We start from the raw sequence: 19,493 nt of genomic DNA, 5'->3' as shown, positions 1-19,493 counted from the left end.
TATAAAGTGAATTAAAGAGTTTTACTGTAATAAGGACACATTCTTACTTCACCCATTTGAATGATGCCAGGCCTCCTCGGTGCAGTAACAAGACGCCTTCCCGAAGGCTCTGTGGTGTTTGAGGCTGCTGACCTGTCTCTGCATCGCCCTCAGAATCACTGTATATGTTCCCATAAATGATCTGATTCACAAGCTGCATTATCTGAGAACCACCAGCAGGAAAAAAATACCAATGAAAGCATCAATAACAGCTGGCCACAAAGAAATACAAGACCTCCCTCGTCTCAGCACACATTATTATAACATAATTGACAGCCACAACAGAGTTTTACAGAGTATAAATATAAGCAAGACAGTTTTACATGAACTGGTTTCTTTTTCTATTTTAAATGTACTCAGAGTATAAATTCACCTTGTGTTTGTCCTCCAGTGAAGTGGCCTCCAGTTCATAATCATGGTGTCCTTTAAAGGAAATGGAGAACCTGGAACCTGATCCATCATCACAGCTCTTGACAGTTGAGAAGGGAAACTGTCGCTTGATGATGCCTTTCTCGATGCTGCACAGCATTTTGGTCTTGAAATCAATCTGGGTTGGTCACAAGAGTTTAAATTAGTGTGGTAGCACACGTCTACTGAATATATAACACAGGACAAATGGTCATATTTGATCTTATGATATAGTTTTCTAGCCACATTAGCAGGCTTGTCCACTGTTAAAATATCTCAACAACTACTGATTGATGAATCCTTCTGACTTTGCGATTTGGTGCAAGCATTCATGTCTCCCTCTGGATGAATTGGAATCACTTTGGTGATCTGTTAGAGGATGAGTGTATGATTTCGATTGATTTTGAGAATTGTTGTGTCTTCGTCAGCTTAGAATGAGCCCTTTGATCGACATAAGCCTCTCTACTCTTCCGACCACTCAAAGCTATTTTACACTACATGTCACATACACACATTCACACACTGGTGGCCGATGCTACCATACATGGTGCCACCTGCTACCCAGTAACTATTCGCACGCACTCACACATAGATGGAACAGCCATTGGGGGAAATTCGGGGTTCAGTATCTTGCCTAAGGATACTTTGACTGGAGGAGCCGGGGATCAAACCACTGACCTTCTGATCAGTGAATGACCCCCTCTACCCTCTGGGCCACAGCCACGCCACTTGTGGGGGGGGGGGGGGGGGGGGGGGTTGTCTCGTCTTTAAGCTGGCAGCAGAGGTAGTGATTCGATGTCTGTGTAAGGTGTGTAGCCCACCACTGGGAGATTTAAAAAGCAGCTAACAGCAGTTAGCAGCTAACTCAAAGAAGAAGAACAGCTGCCAAAAATGTCCACAAACTGGGAGACAGGTCCAGGAGCTCCTTAGCCTTTGAGATCACCGCCAGGACAAGAACAGTAAATGACTGCTTACATTCACGTTCATTAATTGCAAATTGGCGGCACGGTGGTGCAGTGGTTAGCATTGTCGCCTCTCAGCAAGAGGGTTCCTGGTGTGAAGCCAGGTTGGGGGAGCCCTTCTGTGTGGAGTTAGCATTGTCTCCCCGTGTCAGCATGGGATAGGCTCCAGCCCCCCCGTGACCCCCAACAGGATAAGCGGTTACAGAAAATGAATGAATGAATGAATGAATGAATGAATGAATGAAGTAAATTATTTTAGTTGACATGTTATGCCATTATTACTGTCTAGAAAGCAATGCTGATGCGTATGTTATGTGTCACACTAGAGGCTGATTTGTTACACGTCACACCCATCCCGCCTCTTTTGCTTTCACAACATCGCCATGCTATTTAAAACCACACACTAGGGCTGCATTATGCTTGTGTTGTTTGCTTCTGTTTAAAAAAAGCAAAGGCAGGGTAATGAAGAGACTGTGTAGCCGCCCTAGCACATGATCTCTGTGTAAAAAGGGCTATAGGGAGCGGCTCCTCTTCCGCAGAGCCTGTTATATTGCCTGCCATGTTTGTACAGTAGCTGATAACAGACAAACCAAACACTTGCTAGAGACAGTGTTACCAGAAGGACACTGTAGGTTCTCTACATGTGAGGGATTTTCCGGTGGTTGTCTGCAGTCTCGCTGTTAGATTCCACTAAATCCTACACACTGCCACTTTAACTTTTCATATACTTTTCATATAGCACCTTATCGGGTAAACTTCAGTTTGTTTAATACCTTAGTTTCTAACTACATGCCTGCAAAACTAATGACATTCCTATCAGCCTCAGCTGTACTTTGTGTTAAGTGCAAATTAGCAAATGTTAGCAAGCTGAACTAAGATGGTAAACGTGATACGCATTATACCTACCAAACATGCTAGCATTGACGCTATGAGCATGTTAGCATGCTGAACGTCAAAGCACAGCGGTGCTAAGGACAGCTTCACAGAGCTGCTAGCGTATCTGTATGCTCTTGAGCCCTTTGTACTCAGAGATTGAGCCATAGAGCCGCTACAAGGTCCCTTCTTTATGTCTCCTTAGCATTTTTGCACAGAACCAAATGACACTGGCATCCGTCCGCTCCAGTGTGTGATCATAGACTGCATCCCAGCATCGTGGAATCAAGAGGCGTGACATGTAACACATCAGCGTTGGCCCTTTAGTGTGACAGCTATGGTTCAGCAGCGCTTTCTAAACAATGGCTTAACATGACAATCATTTACCTTCCCTGTCATATGGCGGTTAATCCTGCCCTCTGGTCTGAAGGTAAGGAGCTCCTGGACCTCATCGTCTTTCCAGTTTCCAGTTTGTTCTTTATCTTTGAGTAAGTCACTAACTGGTAAAAGCTACTTTTTAAATTTCCCACAGTCGGCTGCACTTGTGTTAACACATTGCCATGTTTATACAGACACTGTTTCAGCGCTGTTACTTCCTCCCATGGTGGCTTAAAGGCGAGAAAACTCTGTCCCCCCATTCTGCGATCGTACCTTATATACAGCAGTGAGAGGTGGTATAATGCCGTGATATTCCCACCTGGAACAGGCGGTGTAAATGAGGCTTTAGTTGTGTTTTTTTTAAACTTACCTGAATAACCCGCTTCTGCCACCTGTAGCGGCTGTGCTTGTGAACACTGAAGTTGTACTGTGACGGTGGCGGTTCCTGCAACAACAGCCAGAAAAAAATCCACAAATGTCAGACATGAATACCTGATGGTAAAATTCCTTTCAGTGAACATACTGGTAGTAATGTAAGAGGGATATTTTAAGGACACTATCTTTTGTCATGTAACTGTTTCCTGGTGTAGAACAAATGGCTGCCACATTCCTTCAAAACAAAACCTCTGGGCAAATCAAACTGGCCACAGACGGGTTTATTCAAAAACCGATCCAGCAGGCTGAGCAGCTCATTAACAGAACACTGTTTCCAAGACAGGTTTCCTCCGGCTTCAGAGTATACAGGGAAGTCATTCACAATATAGGAAGCAAATAATGTCCTCGAACTGAGCGCATGTCAAAGTGACAGAGAGTTGGAGGAGAAGAATGATAGCACTGTCACGTGTGGAGATGAGGCAGGTGAAACTGTTCGCCCTTTGTCTTCAAAGTTAAAACATATACATACTAACACCTCTAAAGATCACTTCAGTTTTTTTACACTGACATTGAGTCACATTTAAAATTGATATGAGAAACTTTTTAGGGAACAATGACCTGTTCAGACACCCAGCAGATATGGAGCAACAATAGAGTTCATTTGGAGTTGTGTTTCTGACCATGTGATGAGTCTAAGTCCAATATTTACTCTCCTAAATTTTAGCTTTGTTTTTGGTCTCCACAAACTCCTGAGGAAAAAAGGTGTTTTTCTAGCTGCTAAATGCTGCGCTATGTTCACCAGCTGCTAACGTTGTTGGTGTGTTGTATTTTGTTTGTTTAATCTGTACACAAACAGAAGGCTCCACTCTGTTCTATGGTCAGCACAGTCACCAGAGGAAATTATTGGCATTGTACATTTCTGCAAACCACGCATACATTTACAGTTAAATATGAACGTTTCATTGGTGTCATGTCACCAATTCTAAAGTGATGTAGTTCTGATTACATGTATGTGAAATGACCTTGTGACTGGGAGGTGGAGGGAATGGAGGATGGCGTGACATCTAGGCGGGAGCTGCAGGCCAATGTTCAAGACCAACAAACAACAAACTTGTTTTTTAGCAAGACATCTGCGGCCTTTCCAGTGGTGCTTCTGCTACCAAGAGTAGGTATTTTTACCCAAGGCATCAGCGACATTTCCAGCCGCAATTCTGCCACCAGTTTTTATAATGAGACACTGGCAGCTTTTACAGTGCCAATTGTACAGTTAAAAGTGGGTGTTTTTTAATAAGACATTGGCAGCTTTTCCAGCTGTGATTGTGTCACCAAAAGCACTTGTTTTATAGCGAGACATCGGTGGCTTTTCCGGTGGCGCCAGCAGCATTTCAAGCTGCGAATCCGCCACCAAAACTGGATGTTTTCTAGCAAGACATCGGCTGCATTTCAAGCTGTGATTTTGCCACCAAAACTGGGTGTTTTTGTGGTGAGACACTGCCGGCTTTTCCAGTGACAATTGTGCAACCAAAACAGGTGTTTTTAGCAAGACTTAGGAGGCATTCCCAGCTGTGATTGTGTCACCAAAAGCAGCTGTTTTTAGTGAAATTTCAGAGGCATTTTCAGCTGTGATTATGTCACCAAAAACGGTTGTTTTATAGTAAGACATTGAAGGCATTTCAAGCTGCCATTGTGCCACCAAAAGCAGGTGTTTTTAGCAAGACATCAGTGGCATTTCCAGCTGTGATTTTGTCACCAAAAGCAATAATCTTTGGGGAGACATCAGAGGCATACTCAGCTGTGACTGTGTCATAAAAAGCAGCTGTTTTTAGTGAAATTTCAGAGACATTTCCAGCAGCGATTATGTTGCCAACCGTGATCATGCCACCAAAGCAATTGTTTTTAAAAAGACATCAGTGGCATTTACAGCCATGATTTTGTTTTTGGGGAGACATCAAGGGCATTTCCAGCTGTCATTATACGTGGTTGTTTTTTAGCAAGACATCGGAGGCTTTTCCAGCAGTGATTGTGCCACCAAAAGCAGGTGTTTTTAGGGGGTCATCAAGGATATTTCCAGCTGTGATGTGTCATTAAAAGCAGATGTTTTTAGCAAGACATCGGAGGCTTTTCCAGCAGCGATTGTATCACCAAAAGCACTTGCTTTATAGTGAGATATTGGAGGCATTCAGCTTTGATTGTGCCACCAAAAGCGGGTGTTTTAAGCAAGACATCTGTGACATTTCTAGCTGTGATTTTATCACCAAAAGCAGTTGTTTTTTGGCGAGACAGTGACGCTATTTCAGCAGCGATTATACCTACAATAGTGGGTGATGGAAGCCAAAACATGAGCTTTTTCCTAACCCTTAAAGCATGTCATTTGTGCCTAAATATAACCACAAATTAATCACAGCATTGTAGAAACATAAAGAAACGTAAAGTTTCAACATATTTGCTACATTTGAAATGCTCAAATGTTGTAGAAACGTACATTGCCAACAATTATTCTGCCAATTGGGTTGCTTTGGAGTGTTACATTGTTTGGGTTCTCTGTCCCATAACTGTACAGATTTTGTTCATTTTCACTGCTCTCAAAATGTGTTTTTTTAACAGCTGTTTCCAGTGAAAAACTCTGTAAATGCCCACCATGTGCTCCCTGTCCAGCACCAAACAGTAAGGCCCTGATTTTCCTTATAGCAGAGTAGAAGACTTTGCCACACTCAAACTCACATCAACATGAGAGCTTTGGGATCACAGCCCACAAACATACTGAGAACACTTGGATTAAAATGTTGTTACCTCTTCAGCCAGGCTCTTGTGTTGGAGCAGCTGCTGCCTGTCCTTCCTGGCCTGGTTCAGAGCGTCCTCGATGGACAGCTCTCCGCTCTTCACCTTGTTCATGATGCTCAGCTGCATCTCATTGCTCAGCTGAAGGCACAACAGCCAGGTAAATAAAGATTAATTGTATTAATATGTTAAGAGGTCATCCCTAACTGTAAACTAGCATATTTTATGTGAATTTTGGTTAATATTTCTCAAGATATTCAGATACAGATATAAATATGTACGACAGTGTGACAAAATCTCTCTTTAAAGTGTTGCATTTGGTAAACAAATAACTACAAAGCCATTTTCAGACTTCCTTTAGGGCTTTCATGCTCTCCCATTTAGCTGTCATGGAGTATTTAGCTTTAGCAATATTTTTCCAAAGCACTGCTTTAAAAGTGTTCTCTCAGATTATGTATGATGTTGATAAGAGAGACAGGATTAGTCAGCATCAGCTCTCTAGAACTGGAAAGAGGAACCACTGCATTGCAATCTGCATCTGTTAAACACATTACAGGAACATACGTGTTCTTTAAATCACTCATTGTCTGACACAATTCTGAGTAAACAGTCATTCCCTTGTGGGAAACTACTAACAGCAGGGAAGTCAGGCTGAATTGAGGAAGTAAGAAGTGTTTTCAGAGACTCCCATATACTAAAACTTTTGTGTCTACTCTGCACAGACGTGACGTTACTGAAAGCGAGAGGGCTGATCTGGAGAAAATTGATTTTACATTTGCGTAGTCATAAATCAGATTCTGACATTTGGTATTAAAATAACTTATTGTTTGATATTTGCGTCCTTATCTTAGTGTACAAACTAAAATCTTACCTGTGGAAAGTCCTCACTGGGTCTGTCCATTTTGGGTAGATTGTCTTTCTTCTTTGATCCTAAACTTGGCATCATAACGTTTTAGATTTTACAGAAAAATCCATGAAACTGCTCAGTCCAAGAAAGAGGTCCTCTTTTGTCGCAAAAATATGAAAGATGTTTTGTTTTTCCCCTCATGCAAGACTCAGAGAGAACTCCGCTTCTCTGACAGGGGAAATGCGAAAGTGCCGTGATTTGTGTCACTCTTTTTACCACCGCCCTCTTTCAGCTCAAGTTACACGTCTTGTAGGTAAGGCAGGTATTCAGTGTTCGGCCACACCTACAGCAGCACACAGGCTATTTGTGCATTCTGCACATTGAACGCTTCCAGTCAGGGTACATGTCTCCACTCGCAGGACAGTGTGCCTTATCTGCTGCTCGGTCTGTTTCATCCAGGAGAGAACACTGAGATTCCTGCAGCTATGTCCCCACTCTCAAAAATAATAAAATACAACACAGTAATGCAGTACACATCTCTCATAGAGGCACATTCATGCGCTAATGGGGATCATTGAATACACAAACAATGGATTCTAATCAGAATATTATTAAAAAGTATAATTCCCTCTTAGATGTAGAGGAGTAGATAAAGTAGCATATAATGTTAATACTTAAGTACAAGTACCTAAAAAATATACCTATGTACAGTACTTGAATAAAAGTACTTAATACATTTAACTGTTTCCCAACTCTAGTGAGTGGATTTAGCAGTTATAAAGTAATCTGTTTTCACTTGTTTCATTTCATTTTGTTTCTTTTTATGTACACATGTAAAAAATGTTTAAAAAGACAATACATCATTTGCAAAGGAATGTGGAGGAGAACTGCCTAAAAACCCTCCAGGGGCTCGGAAAGTGTCATTCTCCGGGCAGCATATTACAGAAAAATAATTACAGCTGTGTGGTATACACTTTGTGTGTATCGAAGACACAGTTTAACATAATACTTAACAATTCATCCTTAAAACACCCAGTTTATACACCATAATAATTGAGACAAACATCCACACCCACCAGCACTGCTTGCTAAATACTACTAATGTTTTTAACATCAAAATTCATCAGTAATCTGGAAATTTTTAAAATGCAATTTGCATTTAAAAAAGCATCAAAACAGAGCTTGTTCTCTTTTAAGTTTTTCTTTTATCTATTTATTTTCAACATGACTCACAGGTGTACATTATTCAGTAACTGCTCTCAGTATCACAACACAAACAGATATCAGGGCAATGAAAGACAGGTAAGTAAAAAGACAAACTGTTAGTATTAATAAATAAACTATGTGACCTTCACAGTAAATTCATACTTCATGTAATACTAATACTAATACTGCTGTTATGACACAGACAGGAAGTAAGATAAAATATACATCTGCGCCTTTTGATCATTCTGCCGATCACCCCTTCCCCATGAGTCTCTCTCTGAATTGTACATGTAAATAATTTCTCAAACATGCATTAGAGAGTAAAAATGAAGACTTCACCCATAAAAGGTGGATTTTCTCACCAACAACAGTGTAAAAAAAAGAGAAGCATGTGCCTTTATATTCTTTATTCAGGACAAAAGGAAAAGTTAGAAGTGAAAAGTGATTAAAAAATGTGAATTTTAGCCTAACACCCGTCCTTCCTTTATCCCTTCCTGTTAAGTCTTTATCAACAGTGCTCAGTGTTCAGAGTATTTCTCAAACATGCATTATAAAGTAAAAATGAAGACAAAATGCAAATAAGAATTCATACCATTTTTCTAGCTAAGCTTAGTAGAGGTTGTTCGTCAGCCCTTCCTCATACTGCCTGTACAAAAAGATAAGAAGATATCTCAACAGCAAATGATAAATTGAGTAGTAAAAAAATGAACACACAGAGATTAAAATAAAAAAAAAACATACACATAATATATACATAAACACATAAGTTAGCATGCACAGAGGTCGCCTCCCTCCATGTCACTGATCTCCCGGTGGTGGTGGCTGCAGCGTGGCGCCCTGGACGCAGGGCGGCAGTCCAGTCCTCTGGTGGTGGTGTTTCTCACAACGCCTTTCTTCGTTGGTGTGCAGTGTCACGAGAGGTTAGTTTGCAGACCCTTCTCCTCTTTTTGACTCCCTGCCGCTGTGTTAAACCCCAGCCCTGTCCTCAATCCCCTAAACTCCCCTGCCTGAGTGCTAGTTATTATTAGTGTATCATTAAATCCTGGTGTTCATGACACTTTAGCTTTAAGTTGCATATTTTTGATTAATATTTTAAATTTAGTATTTTTACGGTAACATGTCTCTGACCTTGTGTGACCTCATCAGCTTTAGGGAGTCTTAATAATTTTCTTGGGTAAAATTCCCAAGGTGGCATTGATGCAACAACCGTTACTCTCCTCCTCACACCACACATGCATTGTTAAACAGGAATTAATATAATCTGTGGGTGTTCAAGGCTATTTACTTTTAGTTCATATCAACAATTACTAACTTTTTTAACATCAAAATACCTAATTCATCTGGAAAAATTAAAGATGTTAAAAAAAAATTCCTGGGTGAGAATCCCCCTACAGGGGCTTATCCCCGAATGTCCTCAAATCCTAGAAACGCCCCTGGTAACTGCCGACACCCACATGAAATATGGGTAAATATACACATAACTGTACTGTACTGTTTTTAAGGAAAATCCAGATAAAATCACCTGCAAACTGAAAAAGCACCGAATATGATTTTTCCATCATTTTCCTATTAAAAAGTTTTCCCATGATAACTTTGATTGGCGCGGCCCTACAAAGGCAGAGAGACATTTTACAGCTACAAACTGTTTTACAGACACGAAGGTTGTAATGTCTTATTTTATGCATTTTTAGGATGATTATTTTACCCCCAAAATGTCTGCATATGTGAGAAAATGCTGATACTTTATTCTGCCTTTAGATAATCTTGTCAGAGTGAGAAAAATAAATGCCGAAAATCTGCTCATTTTGCGTTTGTTTTGATAACTTACAGTCCAGAGAGGATTTAAATGTGTCTGCTTTGCTACTGATTTGATATTTAAATGATGTTGAAATCAGGATTATACATTTATAGAGCCAGGGAGATGTCACTGAGAAAAACAAAACAAATATGTCCTCTCAGTTTAATAATAATAGCGACTCAGGGATAACTTCATTTGGGCTCTTGACTTGATTTTGTTTTTAGTGTAAGACAGCCTCTTTAAGATTAAACAAAGTCACTCCTTCATAAAAAAACATACAGTAGTTGTGTAACTGCTGCCTCCACACAGGACTGTTAAAATCACCACATCTGTAATGTTTCATGAGTTCTGCCTCTTTCAGTTTGCTCTACATTTAAGTCTTGGTGTTTGTGTTTTTTCATGCTCGTCTTCTGATGTATTTATTTTTTGCAAAACGAAAGATAAAACTAACAAAACAACACAAAGACAACAATAAATACAGGACAGTGGATAAAAGTTTTATTGGCTGTTGTGTTATTAACTATTATTTATTTTAGCTTTTATCATTCGATTTTCTCTTTCTCAATTTACATTAAAATATGTGTTGTTTTTTGCTACTTTTTTCTTGTATTTTATGTCTTTTGTGATGATGTTATTATTAGTAATATGGCCAAAAATTATGTCCATATTTAATCCAATTAATATGGAAAGTCTTATAACAACTTATATAGGGGAGACCGGGGTCGGTTGTAACACTGGTTGGTTGTCACAGTGGTTATTACAGCCACACTAGAGGGCGCTGTGACTAAATAGAATCCTGGTTATATTGTGATGCAGATTAATCTGTTAATGTTATATTTATGATGAATAAAAACGTAGATTTATTTTCAGCCCTCTAAATTCTTAGTGTATTTTACTTACATTACAGAGGATCATTCAAACAAACAATCACCTGGTTCAAATTCATGGTTTAAACACAAGGGGCATTGATGAGCACTATTATATAGATGGTTTTCATTTCAAAACTTATTTGGTGTTTCTATCTTGAAAAACTAAAAAGTTACATGTCTTTTTTATATTCTTTTTTTTTTTAACCTGAAACCCCATTGATAACAATAGGGACGTCACAGTGTGTCAGAGTGTCTTTGATGGTTAATAACTTCTAGTTACAGTAAGTTGCAAAAATGACAGGGACACCCATTTCAAGCTAAGACCTTAAGCTTTCACTTAACGTAGGAATGAACGTTGAAAGATGTTTTGATGATGATAAATTTAGACAAGAGTAAAAGTGTGACAACCAACCCCGGTCTCCCCTACATGGTAATAGAAAATATTTCATTGAGCACATTCTTGCTGTCGGACTTCACCCATGAAAGGTGGATTTTCTCACCAGCAACAGTGTAAAAACAGAGAAGCTGTGACTTTATATTCTTTATTCAGAACAAATGGAAAAGTTAGCAGTGAAAAGTCCTTCCTTTATCCCTTCCTGTTTAGTCTTTATCAACAGTGCAAAGTGTTGAGAGTATTTCATGAATATAAGACAAGTTGAGCAGGACTCATAATAGAAAAGGGACAGAAATGTTAATACCAAAAAAAAAAAACTTGTCTCTAACAGGTAAATATCCAGTGACAGGAGTGACGAGATGACCAGGATCAGCGTGAAGGTGAAGTCACTGATTTCTACTGAAGCATTTTTTAAATTCAAACCTGAGGTCTGAACTGGGGGAAAAGACCAAAGTTCAGATGTGTCATTACGTAAATGCTGGCTGTAGTTTCAGTGCACAGGAATGGACACTGATTATCAGGAATCCATTGGAATTTCCAACCAGAGGAAGGTTCTGAGAAATGAAGTGCGCATGCTCTTTGGCTGCAGCTACCTGTACCGTAATTACATGAATACACGTGTATCAAAATCTGGTTGGCAGCTGGTTAGATGGACTCTACTAAAACTAAAATAGCTACAGGGCTCACCTTTAGACACATTAAATGGTCAACACACATCTGAACACAGCAGTGTTGTTCTCACACCAGCAGTTAGGCACAGTGACCACATAGGAAACCCCCCCTCCACCCTCATGAAAACTTCTTGGGGAATCCCTCCAGCCGGTGTAGTTTCAGGCTTTACAGTAGAGCAGTTGTGGCTGTTATCAATGACACAATAAACCTCCTTCTGTCATAACTTTCCCAAGCAGCGATACAGTTTAGGAATTAAAGTGATTTTATAACTGTTTCCCTGTAGATGAAACATGAAATCTACATGTTTAAGTCAGTGAAGAAGATAAGTTGGTGTGATAGAAACTCAAGTACAGCACTGAAGTGCACACATGTATTGTACTTTACTCCAAGGACATAGGCAATGTTTCAACATGCACATACAAATGGGAGTTTGGGGGTTGTCTGCCAGGGAATTTTAAGTGTCAGACTCTTGATTTCGCAAACTATTTACCCAGAAATGTGAGGGGGACTCGTCACCTGCGTTTTGGAGAACATGACACCTCTGTGGATAATTCAGCACCTGGTAAAAACTTCCTGAACGTCTGGATCTGAAATTATTAGAGAACAAAGGTGACCACACATTAGCAGGCGCTAGGCCAGCGGTCCGGCTGTGACAAACAGCATCAGAGAAACACGCATTTGGAAAGTGAAACAGCTTGACTCATTTTTTACCGGTTTTAATCCTCTGGGGTCTATATTATTAAACACTGTGCAGGATCCAAACTAACAATGTCCATACGAACAAAAGCCAAACATGGTGTGTGCCAAAAAATATTCAACAAGTTCTACAATCAGGCTTCCACCTCACCATCTGAGTCGGCAATTTCCTGTCTCCAAAATATTTGTAAGTGTAGGTCAAAGTTTCTCCCATCAAGTCTGGTTTTCTACATCACAACTTATGCGTGGGAAGTGGCGTATGCTTCTTTCAGGCCTCGTTTTGTGCAGCGTTTCTAAATGAGACCCCTGGTGTGTTTTTTTTTAGAGATGAAGAAACCTCTGCAGATAATTCAGCTCCTGGTAAAAACCTCCTGAAGAACTCTAAAGTAATTATAGGAAAAGTTTCAGCTTGTTGCAATCTGCAGTCATCACCGCCATATATCACTAAATCCCCCTAAATCTTTCACACTAGTCCTTTAAGAACATTTTGCTGATAAAACTTACATATTTTACTTTAGTAAGGTTTTGAATGCAGGACATTTATTGTAAGTGGAGTATTTTCACCATGTGGTGTAGGGATGTGTAACCGATGTTCTACTGTAATAGGTTTATATTTCACCAAATCCATCTTTCGGATTTGTTCTTATTTTGTTGTTGCCTTTTTATGTGTTCATACTTGTTTCTGTATTTATTTTGGGGAGCTTTTCTTTTGGTAAATTCGATTTTTGTTTTGTGACCTCCGACATTTCGAGTTGTTATATATCTGCATATCGGCAAAAATTCCAGTAATCATACATCCCTAGTGTGGTGTTGGTATGTCTACTTAAGAAAAAAAAATATGAAAACTTCTTCCACCACTGCACATTAATGCATCATTTTATGATTTTACAGATGACTTTTAAGGCTCATAATGTTCTCTCTTCCAGCTATATCTCCGACTCCGACCTCTTAGTGCCGTACACGCCAGGACGTACTTTGAGGTCCTCAGGCAGCAGAGGTCTTTTGTCTGTTCCAGAGGCCCAGCTGAAAACTAAGGGGGACAGGGTGTTTGCTGTCAGGGCCCCGAGGCTCTGGAACAATCTGCCCGAGGAAATCAGGTCGGCCGAGTCAGTGATCTCTTTTAAGTCCCTTCTTAAAACAAACTTGTATCGGAGAGTCTTTCTTGATTTTACTTGAGTTTTAAGTTCATTTAGACTGGCTTTACTTCCTCAGTTTTTACACACTATAGTGTTTTTATCAGTTCTTTTAAATGTCGTTTTGTCTGTTTTAATTATTGACATGTAAAGCACTTTGTAACTCTGTTCTGAAAAGTACTTTATAAATAAAGATAATTATCATTCTTCTTTTTCTTCTTCGTCTTCTCATTATTATTATTATTATCAGTGGATGACCCGCTTTACCTTCTGAGCCACAGCCGCCCCAGAATTGTCTCACCTTTAGGGCTGTTTCATAGTCGACGCAAAGGCATGCAGACGCGAACGTATTGGGACGCATCGAGACGCATTGGCTGCCATGATGCGTGCTCGGGTCTCAAAATGTGTTGTCCATTTTTTTGCTACGTGATGCAGTGACGCGTGTAATACCATGCGTTGCCAGCTGGGGTGATAATGCAAGCAACGTACTTGAAATTAACCACTTTGTGTCATTCGCAGAAGAAGCAGGTATGAAACATGGCGGGCGAGGAGGAAAAACTTTGCGAACTCGTACGGGCACACCCCCATTTATATGACAGTTATAGTGCCCTGCACTCTAATAAAATAGCAGTACTAGCTAGCTACAGCGGTACTAGCTAGCAGGAATGTACCGGTGACTCTGCTACCCCCTATTGCGTGAACGATGTATTTCATTTCAGGTGTCGCCCGCGTTGCTAGCTTTTAATGTGTTGACTATGAAAGGAAGTGTGTTGCTTGCGTCGCTTGCTCGTGTTGCGTGCGTCGACTATGAAACGGCCCTTAAAAGGATAGTGTGCCCAAAAATGAAAATTCAGCCATTATCTACTCACCCATATGCCGAGGGAGGCTCAGGTGAAGTGAACGCATGAATGCGGTGCCCATGTCTCACGGTCTCGCGCAAGCGCACACATGAGCGCGGTCTACAGAGAGGCAGTCAGAGCTACAGGCTACAATGAGGCTAAAAACAGAGTTCAAATGACGTTTTTCCAAACAACTTTTTATGTCGGGGCTTCAGGACACTTGGATCACTACGGACAAGCAGTATGGAGATATTCTGTAGTTTCAGTTATGTGTTTTTTGGACGTTTTAATCCGGGGTGCCATAAGCCTCCATTAGGTGGAGTTTTGTTGCTAGCCCCATCTCTGCAAGGGATGTGAGGACTCTAAAACTTCACCTGAGCCTCACTCGGCATATGGGTGAGTAGATAATGGCTGAATTTTCATTTTTGGGTGCACTATCCCTTTAAGTCGGCAACGGAGGTAGAGACAGCACAGAAGATGTCTGTGTAAAAGGTACAGCCCGTGACATTTTGATGACTTGTTATGTGTGTGGCCCATCGCCAGTAGGTCAAAAAGCAGCTAACAGCAGTTAGCAGCTAACTCAAAGAAGAACAGCTGCCAAAAATGTCCACAAATTGGGGAGACAGTGAGATCTGGGAGCTCCTCACCCTCCAAGCAGAGGACAAGATCCACTGCATTTTATAAATAAATATAATAATAATAATATAATAAATTAGTAGTAATAATTCTATAACATGTATCATAAATAGTACTTATAATTTTAATACTTTATCTGTATTTTGCTTATAATAGATATTTTCCTTGCATTTGATGTACTTGTGTGGTGCACTGTGACATTTCTTCCACTGAAGTATAATATCTGAGTATTTCTTCACTTACTGGACTCTAATGTTCCTCTACTGTAAATCATCCACACGGTTTCATGGTTGGAGCTGGGGTTTTGACATATGGGCAGAGTAACAGGCTACTTGTGGATATTTTAGGAACAAACTGACTGTAGGTTACGAATAATTTAGCAGAAATGGTCAAGACAAACGCATGAGCTCACACAGGAAATACCCTCGCGCGCTCCTCCCCCTCATGTTATAGGAGGGTGCGGACCTCACAGCAGTGACAAACACTGTGACAGAGTGGGAGAGGAGACTAAACATGCTGCGAACACAACTTAGCCTCACTAAGATGCATCTTTTACTGCTGTTACCGATGATAATGGGGGCGTTAATGGTGAGTAACATCATTCATGATTCTTGTTTTAATAATGACAGATTGTAACTGGTGATAACAGAAAGCAGCTGCGATCACACTTTGTCATATAATCTTGTGGTTTTCGTCTTTAATTCATGCGATTTATAATCCAATGTACACACGTGTTACTCACAAGTGAAGTTAAATCTGATATTCTGGTGGAAAATGCATATTATTGATCTTATTTCACGGTTACTCCCTGTTACGCACGTTTGTAAAAAGTTGCTTTCACTTTCGTTTTCCTCGCTGCAGTGAAAATACGCACAGATGCAGTGACTTCTTCTGAATCCTCATATGCAAAATAATGTAATTACAAGTAAAAGAAATGTACAAGAAAGACCGAAAAGCACCTGGTGTTCAGTTTCAGCTCACAGCTTCATGAATGTTTGGGACTTTCCACCACGCCCCTACCAGACAGGTCTGAGAGGAAGTAAAGCAGCAGTCGTGAGAGAGAGAGAGAGAAACCCCACCACCATCACCGCAGAGCGTCAAAGGTTTTACTACCTCTTATTTATGTTTCACACTTGGTGTTTTGCAGGCTGCTGCTCAGCCCCGCTGCGACCCTCTGACTCAGTATGAGAAGAATGGAGAGTGCTGCAAGATGTGTGGTCCAGGTATGTCAACACACACGGTCTGTTTGTATAAACTGATCCAGGAACATGTTATTTATTTATTGCAAACTGTCAGTCTGTGTTAAAGGGATAGTTTGGATTTTTTTAAGTGAGGTTGTATGAGTTACTTATCCATATTACATACAGTAGATGTCACTCGACAGGCCCCCAGTTTGGAGAAGCAGGCTGGAGTCTGACACAAAATCCAAGTGATGTACTGCTGTGGAGGGGTCAGCAACAAAAAGTATTTAAGCCACCTAAGTGTACACTATATTGACAGTATTTCCACTGCTTTACCTTTCCACCAGACCGCCCATTTCAATGGTGAAGCAACTAACAGCTTCAGTTCTCCATCTATGCTCTTGTCAAATCCACCAGACTCCTTTGAGAAAAACAGTGATTTTAGCTTGCCGAACAAGTGAGCTGCTGTTCTACCTCTGCTTCAATCAGTTAGTTAGTTTGTGTTATTGTGTGACTTTGGTGAATCTGAACTAACCTTTTTATACGCCAAAGTCACACAATAACACAAATAAAACTAACAGATCAAGGCAGTGGTAGAGCAGCAGCTCCTGTGTTCAGTGATGTTAAATTGTTGTTTTTCTCAATGGAGTCTGGCTTTGAAGAGAGCAATATAACAGCTTCATTTTCCTTTTGAAAATCACTGTCTGATATAAAGGTAAAGCAGTGAAAATACTCTCAGTAGAGCATACACTTAAACTGAAACTGTTTTTTTTTTTTTTTTTTTTTTTTGGTGGGACTTTTTTAAGGTGGTTTTGTAGCTGATCCCTCCACCGCAGCAGATTGCCTGCTTCTCCAGACCAGGGGAGTGCCCACTGACATCTACTGCTTCTAATATACTGTCTATGGATAAGTACCCCACACAACCCCACTTCAAATGATCTTAACTATCCCTTACACGGTGTTGTGTCCCATTCACTGACTTATAAAATGTAGGAAATTGGTACATTTTTACTTTTGCTTTCACTTAGCTTCCCTCTATTCCTTCATTTGTTTCTCTTTCACTTCCCCTATCCTGACATCCACAGCATGTTGAAGGAATGATTCAGCAATTTGGGAAATACACTTATTGCCTAAGATCGATACCTCTCTCATATGCGTCTGTTAAATATGAAGCTACATCCAGCCGGCTGAGAAGATTAGTTGATTAATCAGTGTGGAAGAAATGTGGCTCCAGCTGCTCAAATGAGATGATTAGCCCTGTTTCAGTGTTTTATATCTTTGATTACATGCACAGAATATTCAGAATTTTGTGCTTTGTCTGAAAAGAAGAAGTAGAGGAAGATATACTTTAATTATCTCTGAGGGGAAATCCAATGTTTCTCACTCTGTTCTCACATACATACATAGGCCCAAAATACACACACATACACAAACAGGACCTTTACATGCATTAAATGGAGAGATGTCAGAGCGAGAGGGCTGCCCTTGGACAGGCGTCCTGAGCAGTTGGAGGTTCAGTGCCTTGCTCAAGAGCACATCAGCAGTGTCCAGGATGCGAATTGGCACCTCTCCAGCTACCAGTCCACGCTCCATACTTGGTACGGATAGGGACTTGAAAATGTGATCAGGTTTTGTCCACTTTTGTGTTGGGATCGGCTGCAGTGAGACTTGGCAGAGATGGCTGCCATCTTGTTTTTACATGGATTAGTGGATTAGTGTGGTCTCACTACCACTAGAGTGTCCAAAAACAAGGACAACAGGTCTGAGTTAAGCAGGTGTAAGGCTGTCTCCTTTGGTCTGAATCAGGGACTGATTTTGTTCCAAAGTTGTATAATTACCTAGAGTTGGCTCGTGTTCTCACGGCAGCATTTACAAGCGGACCAGATCAAATGCCTTGTGTGAGAAAGCTGCTCTTGATTGGTCAGAATTTCCTTGTGGGAAAAATCCAGGAAGTAAAGCAAACATTAAAGAAGAGTACACTTGTAAGATAAATGTGACACTTTGTTTTTCAGGGACCAGAATGTCGTCGTCTGACCCTTGTCTGGATCCTCGGTGCGTCGACTGTGGCGAGGATGAATATCAGGATAAATACACAGCTGAACTCCGATGTCAACCTCAGCCATACTGTGACCAACGTAAGACCTTGTGATAAATTAAATAACAATATATTGCTATATTTAAAGACTTTTGTTCGATGCAGCACAGTGTACAACTTCTGTCCATTCGTCTTTTAGATAGAAACTTTGAAGTTCGCGTCAGTAAGAACAAGAAGGAAGAAATCCCCTGCATGTGTAAATATGGATTCCACTGCTCCAGTGAAGAATGCTTAACCTGTGTGCCACACACAACCTGTGAACCAGGACACGGGGCTCGAATCATAGGTACGACTTATCTGTTTGATTTACACTGAATATAAAGAATGACCACTTTGTTTTTATGCTGAATCTTATTTGGCTGTCACACTCTTCTCCAGGCAACCATGCTCATGACACCGAGTGTCAGGAATGTAAAGACGACACATTTTCCAACAACACCTCGTGGGACGGTGTCTGTGAGAAGTGGACACAGTAAGTATAGAAACTCTAATATATTTACATATGAACTGAGGCGGCAGTGCTCAGAAAACGCACCAAAAAAACCTTGACCCAACACGATAAACATTCAGGTGGGGATAACGGTGCGCAATGTCGGGCAGTCCTTTCTAAAAGGCTTTCGTAATGTTTCATTTTAATGTACACAAAAAGGTGTGAGAAGAGGGTGTCAGATGCTGTTTGATGTTTTAGTTGAAGCACTGAAACCTAAACATACCTGTTTTGCATTTGACTGAGTACATTTACATTCAGCCTCAAAATGGCAGCTAACTCAACCTTAGCTTCAGCTTTTCATGTAACGCCTGCAAAGTGTCGTGCAAAGAGCCAAATCCTCATTGGACATAAAAACAGATGACAAATTAGAAGACAAATCCTGATTAATTGAAGGATGAAACATAACAAATGAAGAAGAAATAGGGAGTGCTGCAGTGGGTTAAGGCTCTGTGTAGTTAGGTATAAAAAATAAAAAAAATCAGGTGCTTCTCAAGGATGGGGCAAAGAGTCACTTAAACTAAAACAGCAACTGTCCAGCTCACTCAGTGTAAAAGTCCATATTACAGGCAGGCAGTCCAATAATGCATCCAAAGCTCTCTGACTGTATAAAAATCCTTTACCAATACATGAACTAGTCCAGACCCATTGAGTACAGCATACCATACCATGACTTAGTCATACCAAAAATTAGAAAAACAACAACATTGGTCCACAGGGGGAGCCACAGCGATCGGTCACATTTTAGCCATTTTTAAGCATTTCTCTGTTGTTATAGCGCCACCCAGTTGCCAATTAGAGTTAAATTTCTCCAGTCACCTTGAGGC

The 19,493-nt window shown here is 40.5% G+C and overlaps 2 protein-coding genes across 3 annotated transcripts in view; one reads left to right on the top strand and one right to left on the bottom strand.

Annotated features, from left to right (window-relative positions):
• The window catches only part of LOC126403489 (uncharacterized), a 72,908-nt gene extending 66,031 nt beyond the window's left edge, over window positions 1-6,877 (bottom strand). The window contains exons 1-5 of the mRNA XM_050066196.1: window positions 6,685-6,877; window positions 5,826-5,954; window positions 3,031-3,105; window positions 413-586; window positions 48-202 (exon numbers count right to left, since the gene is read on the bottom strand). Of these exons, the coding sequence (XP_049922153.1) occupies window positions 48-202; window positions 413-586; window positions 3,031-3,105; window positions 5,826-5,954; window positions 6,685-6,759 (608 nt within the window). The 5' untranslated portion in view covers window positions 6,760-6,877. The remainder of the gene's footprint in view (window positions 1-47; window positions 203-412; window positions 587-3,030; window positions 3,106-5,825; window positions 5,955-6,684) is intronic.
• Window positions 6,878-15,353: 8,476 nt separating this feature from the next.
• The window catches only part of cd40 (CD40 molecule, TNF receptor superfamily member 5), a 10,497-nt gene continuing 6,357 nt past the window's right edge, over window positions 15,354-19,493 (top strand). For both annotated transcript variants that reach the window (XM_050066232.1, XM_050066231.1), the window contains exons 1-5: window positions 15,354-15,491; window positions 16,051-16,126; window positions 18,097-18,219; window positions 18,319-18,465; window positions 18,558-18,651. In XM_050066232.1, coding sequence (XP_049922189.1) covers window positions 15,417-15,491; window positions 16,051-16,126; window positions 18,097-18,219; window positions 18,319-18,465; window positions 18,558-18,651 — 515 coding nt within the window. In that variant the 5' untranslated portion in view covers window positions 15,354-15,416. The remainder of the gene's footprint in view (window positions 15,492-16,050; window positions 16,127-18,096; window positions 18,220-18,318; window positions 18,466-18,557; window positions 18,652-19,493) is intronic.

Source organism: Epinephelus moara, chromosome 16, assembly GCF_006386435.1.
Source record: "Epinephelus moara isolate mb chromosome 16, YSFRI_EMoa_1.0, whole genome shotgun sequence".
NCBI classification, from domain to species: domain Eukaryota; kingdom Metazoa; phylum Chordata; class Actinopteri; order Perciformes; family Serranidae; genus Epinephelus; species Epinephelus moara.
This window is presented reverse-complemented; position numbering and strand designations above follow the sequence as displayed.